The sequence below is a fragment of the Gadus morhua genome, chromosome 1 (genome assembly GCF_902167405.1).
Source record: "Gadus morhua chromosome 1, gadMor3.0, whole genome shotgun sequence".
Taxonomy (NCBI): domain Eukaryota; kingdom Metazoa; phylum Chordata; class Actinopteri; order Gadiformes; family Gadidae; genus Gadus; species Gadus morhua.
Genome location: NC_044048.1, coordinates 10,245,819 through 10,264,899, shown reverse-complemented (window position 1 = coordinate 10,264,899; position 19,081 = coordinate 10,245,819). Strand labels below are relative to the sequence as shown.

General features: G+C 48.2%; 2 protein-coding genes across 4 annotated transcripts; both read right to left on the bottom strand.

The window, feature by feature from the left end:
• Nucleotides 1-500: 500 nt before the first annotated feature.
• lmod1a (leiomodin 1a (smooth muscle)) lies at nucleotides 501-2,989 on the bottom strand. Its single transcript, XM_030365038.1, has 2 exons — nucleotides 2,620-2,989; nucleotides 501-1,880 (listed from the first exon to the last, which is right to left on the bottom strand). Exons 1-2 carry the CDS (start codon nucleotides 2,890-2,892, stop codon nucleotides 1,740-1,742), a joined length of 414 nt encoding a protein of 137 aa, XP_030220898.1. The 5' UTR covers nucleotides 2,893-2,989; the 3' UTR covers nucleotides 501-1,739.
• A 358-nt stretch (nucleotides 2,990-3,347) lies between these two features.
• On the bottom strand, nucleotides 3,348-19,052 carry kdm5bb (lysine demethylase 5Bb). 3 transcript variants are annotated; one of them, XM_030365030.1, is made up of 28 exons: nucleotides 18,727-19,052; nucleotides 17,225-17,302; nucleotides 16,818-16,940; nucleotides 16,554-16,724; nucleotides 16,166-16,222; nucleotides 15,209-15,346; nucleotides 14,914-15,007; nucleotides 14,682-14,809; nucleotides 14,081-14,260; nucleotides 13,616-13,735; nucleotides 13,350-13,508; nucleotides 13,078-13,259; nucleotides 11,861-12,023; nucleotides 11,658-11,777; nucleotides 11,370-11,564; nucleotides 11,080-11,285; nucleotides 9,080-9,204; nucleotides 8,783-8,933; nucleotides 8,477-8,588; nucleotides 8,008-8,363; nucleotides 7,066-7,204; nucleotides 6,800-6,979; nucleotides 6,532-6,687; nucleotides 5,932-6,417; nucleotides 5,745-5,829; nucleotides 5,430-5,638; nucleotides 5,049-5,312; nucleotides 3,348-4,299 (listed from the first exon to the last, which is right to left on the bottom strand). In XM_030365030.1, the coding sequence occupies exons 1-28, from the start codon at nucleotides 18,877-18,879 to the stop codon at nucleotides 4,162-4,164; spliced, it is 4,668 nt and encodes a 1,555-aa protein (XP_030220890.1). In that variant the 5' UTR covers nucleotides 18,880-19,052; the 3' UTR covers nucleotides 3,348-4,161. The 3 variants fall into 3 exon arrangements, with proteins under 3 accessions (XP_030220890.1, XP_030220891.1, XP_030220892.1); XM_030365031.1 differs by having other exon boundaries at nucleotides 11,080-11,261; XM_030365032.1 differs by having other exon boundaries at nucleotides 11,080-11,261; nucleotides 14,081-14,239.
• Nucleotides 19,053-19,081: the final 29 nt, after the last annotated feature.

The following is a 19,081-nucleotide window of genomic DNA, read 5'->3' as shown; positions in this document are numbered from 1 at the left end:
TTGAATAACAATTTTGCAATGGGAAAATATTAATTTATGTACATGTATTCTTGAATACTGTATACTATTATCCTGACAAAGGTTGGATCCTGTGAGAATACAGTTCTTCTAACCTGTGTATTCATAGTTCAGATTACTATGGGTCTCTTTCACTGACTGCTGGCAATGCCTTTTACAATGTCAGTGCACCAAGCTAAAGAAAAAGACACCCAACTGGCCACAGCCCAATATCTGAAAGGACCAGTGGAGAACTTACATCATAACTTTCTCATTAGAATGGCCAAATATGGACATTGAATTCATGTGAGGGGAACGCCTGACTTATTGAGTCAACAGGCAGTGTGTGGTAATTCTAAATCTAGCTAATTCTAAAACTCATCGCTTAGTACACCTGTCATTTATTCATTAAGTTAAAGACGTATCAGAATGTACTGAAGCGTCATTTTACATGAAAGCTTGTTCGGCCAAATCCCAAATGTAAGTAAAAAGTCGACACAAGATAAAATAATTGAATTTGCTTTAAGCAACAAAAAAACATTTCAAATTCATTGTGGTCAACTTCTAAGGTCTAAGGTCACTCAGAGTATCATCGGTTACAACACATTTATTACACATCAAAATACATTCCCCACTGCATTTAATGTCCTCATGATCTCAGTTTTAACAGTTGGATATACGATTTGAAGACATTCAGCTTGTCAGATGGGTACCAAAAATGTATTTGTAGTATCTTTAAAAATATATATAGCATTTTTGTTTTTCTAAATGAAAAATCCAATTTACCTGGCACTAATAATTCACTTATTGAAAGTGTTCTTGTGGCATTAAACAACAAGTTTAACAATATAGAACATATATATATCGATTTCAAGTTGAGTCGTGTCGAGTCCAGTGGAATGTTATTCTCCAGCAGGGTCCATCTCTCATGGTGTCTTGGTAGAATTAGGTGGTTCCATCCGAACAAACGTGGTTTCACTGGAGAAAGAGAGGGAGACGGATAGGGGGTCTGAAACGATTCCCCACACATTTTGTTTTCTTTATAGGAGAGTCTTGCGTTGATCAATCGTGAAATCAATGGGAAGATCCGGTAAGCCTTCTTGAATCTCTTGTCCCCTATGAAGTCCTTTCGTATCTATTACCGCTCAGTGAAACGCGTCGGGGGCAGGTTGTAGGATCAGTAAGCATTGGAGACGTTTCCATAGTTCTGTGCTCTACTGTACAGTTCTATTTGGAAATCAGATTAGAATCTGTATTTTACCAGGGTAAGGTGTAGAGTGTCCGGATGAGGCTGCACAGGCCTGTGTTCGCTCATCTCTGCGTGCCAATAAACCCATTGCAGGCACACTGTACATGCACTGGGGTTAAAACATAGTATAAAAGTATGAACACATGCAGGGTGTATGTTTAGACCTTGCTGGCGGCTGGTTTGTCATCACTCAGCTCAGGTCAACTCAGGTCATTTCCCTGTATTGCTTAAGGGGATCCAAATATAGCTGCTGCACCCTGTTTCACCCTGTCATGTGAATATGGTCATTCTGCTAGGCCTACGTTATAGTCTACTTATGTTTCCATTGCTTCCATTTTATTTTTCTTGTGCCATTCGTTCCCTCATGCTTCATCTCTTGCACTCCGCTTTTTCTTATTCCCAATGTATTTTAATTTCCTCAGCGGCCTCAAATCACAAAATGTCCTCCAATGATATCCTCTATGGTGTTTTTATAATCAACGTCCCACTTCGTTCATTTATTCAGCAGCGTCTCTGCTCTGCCTTTAGACGTCTTTGCTGTGTTTGTAGCGTCTTCTCCTTGCATAGTCGAGGAGCCACAGCCCTTTGGCCCGCTCTCACTCCCTCTCCCGTCCCCGTCAGTGTTTGGCTCCCCCTTCAGAGAGAGATCAGGATTTAGAAGAATAACACGCATCTCTGGCAATACAATTTAACGTATGTCAATGTACAGCCAATGTCCAAGGAAAACTTTACATACCGTTCAAATGTAAATTAAACTCAATAGTAAGGTTTTGGAATAGTTCAATAAGTTCAAACATTTTTTTAGTAGACCGAGTCATGAAAGCCGCTTTTATTGAATATCATTCTGAGCACGATAGAGCTCAGCGAACCCCGGCTTGACCTTAAAAGGCGACATGGTCTGACCGGAGCCATATGTCGAGGGATTAATGAATCTTCCTCACATATCCCTGCACGTTTCCATAGCCATAGCAGGCTACATGTATATACATGGTTCAGGCAAGTCTCTCAACATGAATCAATTCGGACTATTTCAGTCCCATCAACGATAGATGTCAAAATAATGAACTAATAAATTGGTGGATGTAGATAAAATGTCAACTTTTCTTTTAATAGTAAGGCCAACGTATCCATCCCAGAGCCTGGCTCCTGCCAGTCAAGGGCCAACCTTTAAGATGCGCCTGGCCAAATACCCACTTTCAATTTCTAAATAAATACCTCAGTATACGAGGCAAATAGACGATAGCTCCAACATTAGATAATATATAACAAGTGGTGTAGCATCTCTTCCCCCAAATGTCTGTGCTCAAGATCGAAAACGTATCTTAAGGGACATGGTTAGCCTTTCAGCTCGAAACACACAACAAAATGCCAACCTCAATAGACAATTCCCGATGAATTAGTTTCTTGGTCTCTTCCTCACAGAAGTCAAGCATTGCCTTTCTATCATAACTTATCGAGGGGGTCTTCTCGGTCTGATTTCTCTGCCGCAGCCCAACAGGCACACCGGGGTCGGGATCAATCACCATGCATTCGCCCTCCAACTCTTTCACTTCGTCGGCCGTCAGAGTCGCCAACAGCGCGTCCAGGTCGTCCTCGTCCTCAGCGTCCTGCGCTCTCTCGCCCCTCTTACTCCGGTCGGTGGACATCACTAAACACTGCCTGTAGGTTTAATGTGTTTTATTGAGCTGCTTGCATCTGACCTGTGTGATGCAGGCGACGGGTCAGGTATGATAACAGTGAGGGGGCCCGAGGGAGGGGATCTCCCTCTCAGCACCCCGCCCCCCGAGGGCAGTGCAATTATTTTTGCACCCTATTTTGGAAGTGGTATGGATGTGTCCCGCCTCTGAGGGAGGAGACATTGGATGGGAATCATATCACGACCTATTTAAACACATCATGTCTTAAGGATACTTAAGAAGAGTGGAACAGATGTGTACGGAACAGGATTAGGGACACATGTGAAATTATTTTGCTTTATATTCTGATTTTAGTGTCCGAATTCTGAGATTAAAGTCAGAATTCTAGATGTAGGAAAAGAGCTGACTGTAAAATAATAGAACAGTCATATACATTTGCACAAGATCAAGTGAAACAATTGAAAGACTTTGTAGAACAAAACGTATTTTATTCCACGATAAAAACCCGCAACGTCTTTAACTACCGAAAATCTTTCCCAAGGGGTAGGCTGCCCTTAACCAGATCGCATGCTGTGGCAGTAACTGTATGCAGTTTATTTTCTTCAGCCTGCCGAGATATCTCTTCACAGCTGCCAGCCAACTTTGAGCTTTTCTGTACATCACACTCACACACACGGACACATACACTCTCACACACCGTCGCTAAAGCACCCCGACAGTCCAGCAGGATCAAGCTAGGTCAAATCAGACAAACATTATTGCTCAGATAAATAAATCTATTCTACAAAAAACAGAAATAATCATAGAAGATGCATGTACTAAACACCAGGGGTTAAAATAACGAAAACATTAGTAATTATTCATTTTTTAAGGGGAAAGGGGATGAAAATCGCTAAACATTTCACCCCTTTTGTGTTTATGCATGCGACGCGGTTCCATAGAAGGTTCGACTACGCTCCAAAATCTTGACACGGTGCATTACTTTAGTTAAGACTCCTTCACACAGAGGGAATCTCATGCAGCACACAACGACATCCTGTATTTTTTTTTTTTATCATTTTGTTAACCACAACATTTCATATGAAGAAAGAACTATATATAATATATATATATATATATATGTAAAAATACAAAAACAAAGTGAACCGTTGCGTTCTCGGCCAGTAGGAGTCAAATCGGAGAGGATAGCACCGTTGTTACAGAGAGATCTGACGGAGAGTCGTGTGACGAGGTGGCTCGTAAAAGGTCATTAATTGTCCACGTCGTTAAGATCTCCCCTCATTGCCTCAGGTGTCCATCGTCTATCGTACAGCCCACGCAAACGTAGTCCTCCTTCTCCGCCAGCTCGGTCGTCACGCCGACGCACACCTGGTGGAACCACTGGTTACAGCGCCCGTCACACTGGACCCAGTCCACCTGGAGACACACCCACACATCGGTTAATGACTCATTTATCCAGCGTCAGGGGCTGTGGTTTTGTTTGTTGGGTTTGTTACATCCTTCCCCTCTCTCCTTGTTGTTAATGTGTTCATTTGAGGGGTTTATTGGACAATTTGTTATTGTATGAAGCTGTTGATTGGTTGTGGTGATGGCCAGGTGACGGCCAGCCTGTCAAAGACAAGCGGTGAGACAACCATTGGCCATCTCCCTCTCATTCTGCAAGATTTGTGCGTCTCAGCTATGAGGCATTTTTGGTGTGTTAGCTCCTTTGAAAAAATGCATGGGTAATTTGAGTCCTAATGCGTGTCACTTGAAAATGGTTAGAGGCTGAGGGGGGAAGTGCTGGCTACATGTGATGCCAAGATTCCCCACATATTTAAATATCTGTGGTGAGAGAGCAGTGGCGAGCTTTACAAAACACAATTGAGGGAGAGTATGACCAATGAAGGAGAGGTTTGGAGGTGGGCCAGGGAGGAGAACCTATAATGTCCATTGTTGTCTGAACAATGGACTTTAGCCCCATTTAGCCCCAAATATCGGAGGAGATTTCAGGGACTAAATGGGGCACGTGATTGTAACTGAGCAGCATAAACATCACATAGGGCCTAATGGCATGGGGTCTTGAGATGTTATGCATCTGCTCTTTGACCTTGGGACTGCAACAAACATAGAGTCCAACGTAGACTGGGACAGCAAAACATCTCTCCAGCGCTGAGCTTGTTTACCTCGTCTCCCTCTGGCTGCTGGCAGCTCTCCGCAGGACACTCGGACATCTCCTCGTCCGAGTCGTCCGACTGGGAGAAGTCTGAGCGCGGGGACGAGGAGGTGGAGGCCGCCCGGCGCTCCAGGCTCTTGTCCTTGTTCATCTTCTGCCTCTTGTAGTGGGGCTTCTTGTCCTTCCCCGGCCGGCCCTCTGCCTTCACGCCCTCCCTCGCCAGATGCCGCTTGCCCGTCTTCTCGGAGGCGCTGAGCGCGCTGCCGTCCTCGTCCTGAAACGGGTGGAGAGGTTAAAGGCGGCACGCTCCCGTGTTTGTAAAAGGACGGGGGGGGTTTATTGAGTTGTTTATCTTTGGTGCCTGATCTCGGGGGGGAACCGGTTGCCTTACCTCGGCCCACGACAGAGTCTTCTCCTGGCTGCTGAGCTGGAGGTGTTCGGTGCAGTCGCTGGAGTCGTCCAGTGGTGGAGACAGGCACCCGGCTGGGGGCGGGCTCAGGGGCCGTTGCAGCAGGACGTGGTAGAGGTCCTGGGTCTCGGGCAGCGACACCGGCAGCAGAAGGCCCTCCACCATCAGCTCCTCCAGCTCCCTACTCAGACCTGAAGCGGGGCGACCGTGTTACCATATTAATGAGGAGCCTCACACCGCGGTTCCCTTCTTCCGAAAAAGGGGGGAGGAATGCAGCAGGGGGCCACTAGCGCTCACCCTGCAGGGGGATGCACTTCTGCTCCGTGTAGAAGACCGTCTGCGGGAGGCTGGTCTTGTTCCACTCGGGCGTGAGGTACGGAGCCTGGGTGAGGAAAGACGACAACGTCATCGGTTAAGTGTCACACACACACCCCCCCACTCAAAGCCAGGGCCCCTGACAAGAGGGCGCGCGGCCCCCACAGACCTGGGCGTTGCTGTCGGCCGTGGTGCTCCCCGAGGCCCAGCGGGTCAGGACGGGCGGAGTCCCGGGGCCCTCCTGCATCTCTTGGAGGCGGAGCTCGTCCGAGGTCTGCCGCGCGCGGTGCTGCCAGCTCACCGCCCGCTCCACCAGGAAGTGGAGGGCGTCGGCCTCGGGCAGGCGCACCCGCGTGCGCTCCAGCGCCGCCAGCAGGGAGAGGACCTCGGCCATGGGCGGCGCCTCCGAGCGGCGGCAGGGCGGACAGAGCCACGGCCGCTCCGCGGGGCTCCCGCCCGGGTCCCGCACGCACACGCTGTGGAAGGCGTCGCGGCAGAGCTCGCACTGCAGCATGGCGCCCATGGGCGTCTTGTGACACAGGCACACCGTGAGCTCCATGCAGTCGCCCGAGGGCAGCAGCTTGGACTCGTTGTGCGCCCGGAGAGCGGCGAGGGCGTCCATCTCCCGGAGGCGCAGCTCCTCCAGGGTGGCGGCCTGGGGAAGAGGCCCACGCTCATTAACCAGTCGCGCCTTATGAACAGGACTGGATCCATAGAGGGACCACGAACATGCCTTTATGCCAGGAGATGGGGAGGTGAGTGAACTTACAGCAGAGGATGAATCCTTGGACTCTGAGAGAGCTTTCTCGATGTCAGCCAGAGAGTCAAGTGGTACCGTTTTCTTCTTGCCAGGCTGCTGGGAAGCCTTCTTGGGCTTCCTCTTCGGAGAACCTACGCTTCCGACCTCAAATCTCGGACATAGAATCTAGGATCCAAAATAATAAATGATCATCTTTTTGTAGACTTTGGTGCGAACATGCTGAAGCCAAGTTAACATCGGAGCTAGACCAGGGGTCGTATTAAAACCGTTTACTGACCTCCAGTAGAGTGAAGGGGGAGTCTTTCTTCAGAAGCATGGAGGCCGCCGACTCCTTCCATTCCTGCACTTCTGCCGACAAGGACCTGAATCTCTCCAGGGGCTCCAGATGGACCTGGATGGCCTGGCCCCGGAGCACCATGTCGGCCAGCGCGTCTGCCGTGGGCACGGTGCCTCCAGCCTGAAGGACAACGGCGGAGAGTCACAATCTGCAGCGCATCCTACCAACACAGATAGCGGGTGCTTTCTTGACACGCGTGTCCTGACCTGCTGCTCCTCCGCCTCCTGCAGCCACTCTCTGGCGGTCCTGATCGAGGCCTTGAGCAGGAGACAGTTGGGCAGCTGAGCCGGGATGGCAGACGCCTTCTCAGCCGCAGCGCTGAGGGTCTCTATGGGGTGGGGGGGACTGACGGAGCAAAGCAAAGGCGTAAGAAACAAAACAAACCTGCAGTCATCGGTCCTGTTTGATGCACGTAAAGACAGTAGCGTCATTCCTTTTTGCACGCATGCAACACTATGTACAGGACTACTTTTGCGTGAGAGGTGCCCTTGGCTGCTGGGAGCTTCCTTAGGTTATGATAAAAGGTTTTATTCATGCACATGTACTCTTTTCCTCATCAGTTTGAGGTGGAGGATTTGAATTATACACCCTAAGGAGCCTTTGACAATCCTTGGAGAATAAAATGCCAGAGAAAGTAGGTGAATAACGGTTATCTTCAAAATTATTACCATCCCGCTAGTGATGGGACATGGCAATAAAAGTAGAATAAGTATCTATATACAAGTATAGATGGAGGACACAAAAAGGTCTGGCCCCTCAAAACAGGGTGTTTATCTGTTGATGCGTGAAAGGCACAAATGCAAAAACCAGAGAGCCATGCCATTGTACAGCTCTTGTGACAGTGCTCTTGACAGTGGTGCACTGTGTTCGCACCAAGGAGACAAGGGCAGAACTACATTTGCATGCTCACTTTTTGTTGGTCTTGTTGAATACTCTAGCGGCAGCGTTTTGCTTTCGCTGGAATTACAATGAAGCAAAATCAGGGGTACTGACGTATCACATAAACCAGTAAAAAATAAAAAAAGGTTACGATAAAAGTGATAACCCATTTTGTTCATCCATCTCCTCGTCTCGTGGTGCATTACTGGACCTCTTCAGACTAGAGACCGCACCCTGAGCGACGGTAGACCGAGGGCCTGTGCTCTCACCTGGCTCTGAGGAGGCTGCCCGCCTTGTCCTCCCAGTGTTCAGCCACGCTGAGCAGCTCCTGCAGGCGGGCCATGGCCTTCTCCACCGATGGGTGGGGGGCCAGGCCCAGCCCCTGGTCGATGAGCCTCCTCATGGCCTCCAGGGTGAGGGTGGAGGGCCGGCCGGTGGCCTGTTGCACCCCCTCCAGCCAGCGCGCATGCTCCAGCTTCACCCGCAGACAGGGCAGCTCCGGCAGCTCCACGTCGAAGTCGAAGCTGACGTCCAGCAGGCCCTGGATCTCCACCACGCTGGACACGGCCTCGGAGAGGACCTTCTCGCTGTGCTGCTGGAAGTCCTCGATGTCGTTCAGGAGTTTCTAAGAACAGACACGGAGGTGGCCAAGAGTGAGATGTGCATGCATCATAACCACCATTATCAAATGAAACCTTATCCTGCGCGTCCTGACAGACTGGAGGAGGCCCTGCCTACCTTTAGCAGCGGTGCTTGGGTGAGGCTACAGGGAAGGTTGTATAGCTGTCTCACAAACGACCTCAGCTCCTCCACCGTCAGCAGACTCTGGGATTTACCCCCACACCGAAACCTAGATAACCCATGAGGACAACGCAAAGCAACACGTCAAGCCAGGGAGTCATTGTGCAGGCTACTCGATACCAGGAACACTGGAGGGTTCCCTTGCGGTGTGTTAAGGGTGTGGCGGTGTCATGCTGGTGGAATGGTGGGGGTGTTATGGTGGGGGTGTTATGGTGGTGGCGTGGGTAGTGTTTCCAACGGCACCTGGTCTGCCGCTTGCCGCCCAGAAGCTGCTGTGCCACCGAGGAGCATTTCTCTGCGTCCTTGGTGACCAGCTGCAGCCTGAAGAGGAGGTCGTTGTCGGGGAAGATGTTTGAGTCCGACTCAGAGACGAGGGAGCGAAAGACGCTCAGACCTAAAAGAGAAAAAGAAAAAGGACAATGGACCACACCGATGACTCACACTGCTTTTAAGACTTGATATCAAACTCAACGCAGCCTTGAGGGAATAAAAAAATTGTAACGGAGAATGGCAGATCAGCGAGGGCCGGCGTGTCCTCACCCTTCTTCTTCTCCAGCCTGGCGTCGAGTGTCTCGGCCACGCGAGAGGCCCAATCATCATACAGCTCTGCTCGGTGTTTGACCGCCGTCATCATGGGGTAAAGGTCGTCCAGTGTGAACCTGTAACTGCGAGAGGAGAAGGGAGATATAACCTCAACAAACAGCACAAGAGACGCTCTCTGCACATCCTGCGTTAGTTTCGTTTTGAATGTGAAATTTCTTCGTAAGAGTGACCCTACTTTTAGTCATCGAACAGGAAAACTACCTCAAAGAATAACTTCCCCAAATCATGGATGCATTAAAGACTGCGCACCAAATTATCATAGTCCGCCTCATCTGCAAACTATTCGCGACAGTATTTTACACCTGGATTAAAAACTGAATCTCCATTATAATTGAATCGTCTGAATGAATAAGATATGTTGGTGAAAGGGCGGAGCATAAACTCATCTCCAATTCATCCGTCTTTTCTCCAGGGTGAGGCGTGTCTGAACTCTGAACGCATCTTAATTGCCATAATTCTTAAAGAACGTTACAATATAATGCCAGAATGTTTTTGTAAGGCTGAGCTCGGCTGAATAACACATCACAGCCACATGGACCGGTGGGGCCATGTAGAAGTATAGACCGTATAGCACTAGAAGTATAGACCGTATAGCACTAGAAGTATAGACCGTATAGCACTAGAAGTATAGACCGTATAGCACTAGAAGTATAGACCGCTGAAGAATAAGTCCTGCCTCCGAGGCTCTTGGTTCCATGTTTAAATGTCCATGGAAAATAACATGGGGGTTTTGAATGATCGTACGTTACAAACTCTTCCATCTAGATTCCACTTGGTTATTGGACTGTCTCCTTCGTCTGCCTTTTTCAAGGCGATCGTTTGGCGAGAAGACAGAGTTCATCTCCAACAATCTTTCTCAGCTCTCAAGCGCATAAAACGTATTCGAGGAATGCAACCAGACGGACCCGACTCGCTATACTGGCATCTATTGCCCTCGAGAAGGATCTGCAGATTAAACTAAAACAGGAGGCCCGTCTGCATGAAGAGGTCATTGAACGCTTCCTCCGAAAAGATGGGAGGATTGATTTCCTCTACAAGTGATGGGTGAGTGTTTCTGGTACTGTGTAGGAGGAGCAATAATGTTGTTGTGGTAGTTCAGTTTATAAAGCATTTTTTTAAATGGTTGGAAACACAAATATATTGCTGGAGTTTGGGCAGTAGGCTAAACGGTAATGCTGTGTTTCAGTGTTGATGACGCTCTCATGAACCCGTTCTCAACTAATCCTGGGCTTAATATTTTGTCTGGAATAGCTTTTTTAAAATATTTAGCATTGAGACTTGCATGCTTCATTTTTGTTAATGAACTGGAGGCGCTGCATTTGTAATATTGTCGCTATACCTAATTTATTCTGTTGAAGTTTAAGTTGCGACAGCATCCGGTCAACATTATAACATTAACTGTGAAATTTTGTTCGTGTGTCATGCGTGTTGTGCAATGTGGTTGCGGAGTGACATAATGAAAGATCTGATGGTGATGCTGCATTAGTGTAGCTGCAGTAATGTACGGTGGTGTGCGTGTGCGCTGTTGTTGAAGATCAACTGTCTTGTTGTTGACTTTATGCAGTAGCACATAGTGTGATGCACATATTTGGCTGTGTTGGCTGCAATGGCACCTCATATGAAATTGGTTTGCATGCGAGTGTTTGGGGGTTGGGCATTGGTGGAGCTCGTTACTGAAGGCCCTGACGTAAACCCCACGGTACGCTACTGTGTGTATATGAGGGGGGGGGGGGACATTGCAACAACGAAATGTTGACAGACTTGTGTTCTTGTCTGTGGTTCACAATTTAGGAAGAGGTAGGATACCTACCTCTCATCATTTGACATACAGTAAGCACACAGACCAATCGCTGTTCAAAGGTTGTGTTAGTAGGAGGAGACAATGGTAATAATAATTAAAGAACATACGGTGGCACCCTACCGTGCGGCGGACTTACTTCAGTGTGTAGTTGGAGACGGGACACGGGCAGAGGTCGTGGATGTGGTGCAGGCAGGCGAGGACCCCCGGGCTGCAGGGGCAGGTGACCGCAGACAGGTAGCAGGTGGTCCGGCACTTGACGCACTGGCGCTCGTCGTCCTGCAGGTGGTCGTACTTGGCCTCCTGGCACCGCGACACTCCCTGAGGACGCCAGACGACAGAGGACTAACATTATTCGCAACCGGAGCCCTCCCGTCGGGTGGCGGCTCGGCGCGCCCGCCCTGGGGGCGGTCAGCAGAAAGGCCTCACCAGTTTCTTGACCGCGTCCCTCAGCGCCTTCTCCTCGCGGATCATGAGGGCCATGTCGCGGTGCACTGCCGACGCCAGCACCACGTCCAGCGTGCCCGCCTTGGAGGCCATGTTGCAGACCATCTCGTCGTGGGAGAAGACGTTGTAGCGGTTCAGCAGGCGGTAGTGGTCCACACACTGTCGGCCCAGAGGCATCTGGGGGGGAGGTTAAAGGTCGTCCCGGTCAGGTCACTCGTCAAAGTGAGTGAGGGGGAGGAGACGGGGGACAGTGTTTGGACATGGACCTACCCAGTCCGTGGTGCAGAAGTTGACCGCCTCGGCAAAGTTGAAGCCCTGGTTGAAGCCACTGTGGTAGGCCCTGGGAAAAGTGACCACAAACTCCCCGGCACACTGGTTTGTCCTGTAGATCTAGAGGGAGACAGAAGCATTATTTCCTGGTCTTCAGCCGTCGGGGCGGCTGCCGACGGGGAAGCCTTGGAGTGGTGACGTACCGGGACCCCGTGGGCCATGAGGGTGTTGGGGTTCATGATGGTGACCAGCTGGTGCAGGAGGTCGGGCTGGGAGTCGAACAGCTCCGGGGCAAGCTTCTTCATCACCGCTTCCAGCTGCTCAGCAGCGGAGCCCGGCGCACCATACCACGTCTTGGGTTCTCCCCTTTAAATTGAGGAGCACAATTAAAGTTCCACTGCATCTTTTCACTTCATAGACCTTTTAAGCTAGGCTTTGTGTACTGGCAAATGAAGGGATGATCGATGATTTGTTTTTCCTACTATTAGCGCGATTTGAACTAACTCACTATCAGGACTTTATCTATAAACAGAGCTCCGATAGCTTCCGTCTGAATAGCGCTCTGCCTCCTTCAACATATTCATAATAAGACTGCAAACCCCCAGATATGTTCTAAGTCCTGCTTTGCCGAAGAAGCTTGAATAGACAAAGAAGTTTAAACTCACCCGCATTGTCTGTTTTGACAATGCGTCTTTAAAGTAAATTGCAAATAATCTGTGTACTCGTAAGGAATAGGAAGAGTAGTTAACGTTGTGGTTAAGATCTGGATTGTGATATTATTATAGATAATAATGTTGGACGGAACACGCTGCTGTGAGATTATAGCACAAATTCGACCAAGTAATATTCAGTTCTTATAGCATTTAATAATATTCAATGCTATCAATTCTTTTTTGATTTGTTAGTATTTTAAACAAAATGTTCACTCTTTACTAAATGATTATCCCCGTAAATTTCTTGAAGTTGATTGGTTAACCCCGAAACCCCTCCTACTGCGATCAGTAGTATATACTGATCGCCAGGGTATATATAATAATAACCCTGATTGGACTCTTTGGACGCTTCTTGCCTGAGATTGTTACTCAGGCACTGAACACTGTTCACCACAGTGATCATCTAACTTCTTTATTCTGTTCCATTTCCTGCTGCTCATGGCACCTCGGCAGTGGCCACAGAGTGGAACATTGCACAGCGTAGGAGGGATACTTTAATGTCTCGAGCACGAAATGAAAGCAAACAAAAAAAGGCGATGTAGGAAGCGTTTAAGGAAGGGATTTAATCTCAGACTACCTGTCCATGCACTGTGAATTAATTACGACCAACCTTGCTTACCACTGGTCGTCATCGTGTTTAATGATCTAAACTACTTTCTTCCCTTTTAACTGAAAGCAGGAAGTGTGTGTGTGCGTGCGTGTGTTACCAGTGCAGGTAGTTGATGGAGTAGCTCCAGTGGTCCTCGATGTGCCAGCAGAAGGAGGAGAAGCACATGCCCACGTAGAGCCAGGGCAGCGTCATGCCGCAGATGTCGGCGGTGACGTGCGTCAGCACCGACGGGTCCATCATCGCCATGTTGTTGAGGTTCCAGCCACACTTGAGGTATTTCTGAAAGCGAGTAAACATGCATATTTATGGAAGGGTAAATATTTGATGGGCCGTCAGAGCATCACGAGACAGCACTGCGGGCTGGCCTACCTCGTCTGCTGGGGACACCTTGAAGCGCCCGTTGGGGATGGGGAACCCGCTCCCAAACTCCTTGGAGGCGATGTCGGCGCCGTACTCCACGGTCACGTCCTCCTCGATTGCGCCCACCAGGCGCCAGAACTCCTTCTCCACCAGCTCTGTCGGCACCATCTGTCCACAAACAAAGCAACGCAAACACAACGTGCTCAGAGGCCGACTTCAACAGCAGAAAAATAAAATCGAATAACAAAAATCCAATCTTCTTATCTTCTACTCACGTGCACGGGCATGTTGAAGTAGTCTGACTTGAAGGCGTCTGCCATTTGCCCGAACGCACGCAGCGAGTAGTCCCTGTACGCCTGCTCGAAGCCAAAGGCCTCCTGAGGTTTGCTGCATTCCTGCCAAGGGAAATAAAAAGTAAACACTTGGGATATATTGTGTTGATTCGTTTAAAAGTCCACCATGACTGTGATGTGACATACTTTGTGGATATTATAAAACACGTGAGCTAGTTACAAACTAAACCCTCTTTTTCCTTCCTAAAGCCTTCTTGCAGGCACATCAACTTGATGTGGAAACCTGAAACCTGGTCGCACTTAGATTTCCCTAGCTGCTCCGCTATTGACTTCATGCGTTGACGTTCCACCCTCTCACACCCAAGCAAGTCTCCTCCCACTTGTCCCGCCCCGGGCTTGTCCCCCGGGGGTGGGAGTTGGTGAGGACTAGAGAAACGGTGATCTCACCTGAGCCAGACATTTGGGGCACCTCCAGTCTCCCTTGGGTACATCCTGGAGGGAGGGGATGAGGCAAAAGGTATGGTAGCTGTCGTCGCAGCCGTCACAGAGCAGCAGGCGGTCTTCGTCCGCCCCGCTGCCGCACACCAGACACACCACCAGGTCCACCTGCACGGGGTGGACGCGTCCCTTTGGTTGGTGCCGCGGATATAAAACAGGTGACCATGAGACACACACAAACACACATCAACACTCACACACGCATGGATTTGGAACGAATGAATGGATGTTTGATGATTATGGACGGGTTGTTGAGTGTTCTGGGCAGTGGCGTAACTATCGGTAAGCAGGGTATGCGGGCGCGTACGGGCCCGGGCCAATCAGGGCCCCCCAAAAAATAAAAAAAATAAATAAATAAATAAAATAAAAAAATCGCTCCATACCCCCCCCCCCCCCCCCCCCCCCCCGCCCGCCTTGAACATCCTGCATACGGGCCCGTCGTTGCCTTGTTACGCCGCTGGTTCTGAGTCACTCTGGGGGAACTTTATGCATGCATCCGGTAGACTGAACGCAGTGAGGCTTTTAATGGTAGGACAGTGTATCCACTTACCGGGCTGGGGGGAATCAGAGGAACCGGAGGTAGGTTTTTCTTGTAGCGGGACTTTATTTTATCTGCTTCAATCACTGGCTCTTTTACTTCCACTGGCTCTTGTTTCACAGTAATAGCATGCTCTTTCTCTGCGGAGCGAAAGGGACGGTAGGCATCACAAAAGGATCAAATAAAAGCACGGTGGCAGACAGAGGCACGAGTTAGCGACGGCAGGCGGTGCAACATGTCCTACCAGGTTCCGGTTTGGCAACAAAGGAACCCATCCTCCGCCGTAGGTTAGGCCTGTTGTCACAACCCTCGCCTGGTTCGGTCTTCATCTGAACACCCTGCGCAAACAAACACACCACAGCCCATTTCAGAAATAACCTGTTTAAAAATACTTATTGTGGATGTTTTGGATCCGATATCGAAACATACATGGGCTACAAATACAATATTACACCGTGGACAAAGGGAGATCAGGCCGAGGCCGAGTGGCTCGTCTTTGTCTGACAGCTGGCAGTGTTGCTCTGTGGAGGAAGCCCTACCTCCGATTTCAAGTGCTTGGCTCCGTAGGCGTTGGGGCAGCCCCTCTCAGGCTGCTGGGGGTCTCTCGGGGGCGCGTCGTGGGCCATGAGATCCTTGGAGGCCTGGCTGTCCGCCGCCAGGGTGGGCTTCAGCATGTACTGCAACACATAGGCGTCACATGACATACGTCAGGAGAACTATTGATACCCACACCTTTTTATTTATCCACTCAAATTAACTAATTGGAGAGAGCAGGATATATCTAGTATATTTAATGGGAAAAGTGTGAAAATGTCTAAAGTGTGATCAATTTCATTTTGAAAGGTTTTTGTTGAGTTATGCGCATGTTATACCTAAAATGCGTCTGGGATAGCGAAAGTGTAAGGACGGAAAGATTTCTGGATGATGGTAAACACGAGCACGTGGGTGGCTGCCGTGTGAGTGACAGGCATGAGGAAATTATCACTGTGCTCCACTAGCAATGGGGCCGGCTTCCCTTTGAGGCCAGGAGGGGAACAGATGTAACCGGATGTGCATCTCTGATAACAGTAGCAACGGAACATAACAGTTAGTGTAGACCCCTGGCTGATAGAGGGGGTGGAGGGCTGTCATGCTGTCTCGCCTTTGAACAGATTTACATAGACCACAGACAGACAATAAATGATACAGAGCAACTCGACGACTTAAGGTCATGTCACCCATGAACAGCAAAGAAAAAGAAAGACAACAAAATGAAGGTTGACTTTGGCATAAGGCTTCAATATTGTAGCTTGTCATTTTGTCCATCATGTCTTATATTGTTAACTGGTAACTATCTGGTATTTTAAGATATTTTCTGAAACATTTTAAACGTCACATGGTTTACGACCATCTGACAAATATTGCAACCCACATTTGTTTGGGAAGATACAGAACAGCACCCACGCTGCAGTGAAAGTGTTAATCATAGTATTACAGATCTCCTTATTCAAACATACCTTTTCATATTCGGGATCAGCATCCAAACGTGTCACTTTGGCAGCTGGCTCTGAGGCCTGAGGAGAGAGAGAGCTAGGGTTAGAGAGAGAGAGAGCTAGGGCTAAAGAGAGAGAGAGAGAGTGAGAGAGCTAGACAGAGACAGACAGACAGACAGACAGACAGACAGACAGACAGACAGACAGACAGACAGAGACAGAGACAGACAGAGAGACAGAGACAGAGAGAGAGACAGAGACAGAGACAGACAGAGAGAGAGACAGAGAGCTAGGGTTAGAGAGAGAGAGAGAGCTAGGGTAGATTTTTTACACACACGTACAACCCTTTTATAGGGGGGTGGGGGGTTATTAGCACAAGACCTAAAACCAACCTGGACATAATTGCACTCACCAGGAGGTTTGCCCCGCTCTGGAACAGATTGTAGGGGTAAAGGACCTTCTCGTAGTGCGCTCGTAGGTGTGAGCCGATGGCCTTGCCCGGGGCGAAGCCCATCTGGAGAGCGATCTTGGTCCAGCGCCGGTCCCGGCAGACCAGGTCGAACCCGCCCTCGTCTGCCACCAGCTGGAGGACGACAGTCGACACGCGTCACATGACTCATGTATGGTAAATAACAACAAAAGTCATTATTTGTGTTGACGTTTGTTAGATATCCACCTTATTTAGTCGGTATAGATCTAAAATCTTCCTCTCCACGTGAGGAATCTTCAAAGGACATCCCTGTAGGTCCCAGAATTTGGCGATTTGGTCCAAGAAGTTGAGCTTCACTCTGGTCTGTGCCTGGGAACAGGGACACGTCGAAGCAGGTTAAGAAAACAGAAATCATTAAAAAAAGATCATGAAGGCTTGTGCTGTATATCATATTACATATACACACACATAGAAACATTATATATTTTGAAACACACACACATGAAAAGTTGATGTTTGATTGCTTATCATTTTCCTAATCTTATAGCCAATTTCAATACTATCAATAATTGCATCAATAATTCCAATACAAAATAATATCTACATCAACATGCAGTATTTAAATATTTGTTCACAATTAAACAACATCCTACCTCTAGCTCGTTTAGCCTCTGGATCCGAGGAACGAAGTGAAGTCTGTCAACGTCACAGGCAAACGGCGGTTGCCATCCCTGAACAGTCAGGAATAAATTTGCATTTAAGGGAAAAGCACCTGAAGGTCATGTAGTTTTTCAGCACACCCGTACCTAAATGCATTGGTTTTTAATCAGCCTCAAAGTTCTATTGTTGGGCAGATGACAAAGAGCACGTTTGAAAATAGTTTGGACCAATGTGACACAGGTTTTTCACAAAAAGGACATGGAATCCTCTTGAGTAAAAACACAAACATAATGGCTGCAACAAAATCATTACTAAAATACATAACCACCTAACAAGAAAGATAGTTGAAATTGTTCCCTCATGTTAAGCAAGAAAAAAAAAAAAAATCTTAATAACGAGGCTGAACTAAATTGATATATTAAAGCTCAATTGTATGAGATGAAAACATTTAATTTCTTTTATTTCTTTTTACAAATCGCCCAGTTTTATAATGCCAATTCTCCAATCATCCATGAGGAAAGTTATTTTACCTCACCAGCCAACATCCCCCACTGACACACAAAATGGCCAGATGGAACACTCACTCAAACAGCCCTGCTTTCCACAAAGCCAACATGGAGGACAACACCCCAACACGACTAGTGACCAACACTGGTTGATATACACTACAGCCATTAGGCATTGCCTTAATTCGAGATTAGATCAATCTAATGGAAGATGACACATATATTCCACCTCAAGTTTTAACTTTTATAGCTCATTAGCAGTGAAGCAAAATTGTTCCACCATGTGGATGTCCTAATTCTTGTGATATTTTACAACTTAATAGACAGAACACCATAGTAAAAACCAAAGAATTTAAATAAGAAAAACACCAATAACTAACCGAAGCGGACCCAAGGCCGATGGGTCACACACTTTACACTTAATTGATCATAGACACCATAACACCATGTTCCCAAAAATACATGCCTGCTTTTTTTCTGGAATAGGGAAGCAGGAAAAACTCTCACGTATAATCATTTTTATTTATGAACTGATTATTTGCACACAATCGTATGAAATGCTGCCGAATGGCTTCCGCATAGTCAACTGTGTCAATGTGCGGTGTGCTCAATGATGACAGGTTACTGAGCTACTTGCTATCGTTAGCCTGCTGCTAGTTAGCCAGACTTGTCTGCATCACTGAAGCCCTAACTTAAGACGTGTTTGCATGTTATGCAGGCGACAATAACATCACAACGACAACACATCCTCGTGGTCGTGCTGTCGCTCACATCCCTGTGGTCCTCAAGAGAGCAGAGGTAAGAGACTGAAGAAGGAGAGCTAGCAACACAAAGAATCAGCACAGCCCGTCCGCCATGTTGAAAGTCCCTTTAAATCCTTCATCCTTGGTCCATCTTTTGCTTTATCGGTCGTGTACTAAAATGTACCACAATGTTTCCCCAATGCGTCCACGGACTGGTTATCGATCTGGTTCGTAGCTGTTACTCACCGGAGGCGGGCGGACTTTACAGATGCCAGTTTTTTCAGCGATTGGACGGATTTTGTTGATGAAAGCGAACGGATCGCCGAATTCTTCCCAGCTGGGCTCGAAGACCGGGCACTCCGGAGGCGGCTTGAACTCGTCCGTCCGAGGTCGGGACATCGTTATGGATCAAAGCGGACGACCCAGATGAGCAAAACTTGCTCCAAAGTATATACTCGTTCGTATTATTCCCAAAGGGTCCCTCCAATCTTTACCTTCCCCCCGTCAGTATCTCTCAGCAGACATCAACACGAGAAGCTGCTCACACACACATCCACGCACTGTGAGCTGAATGTTCTAAGGCAGTGAGCACGTCCGCTCA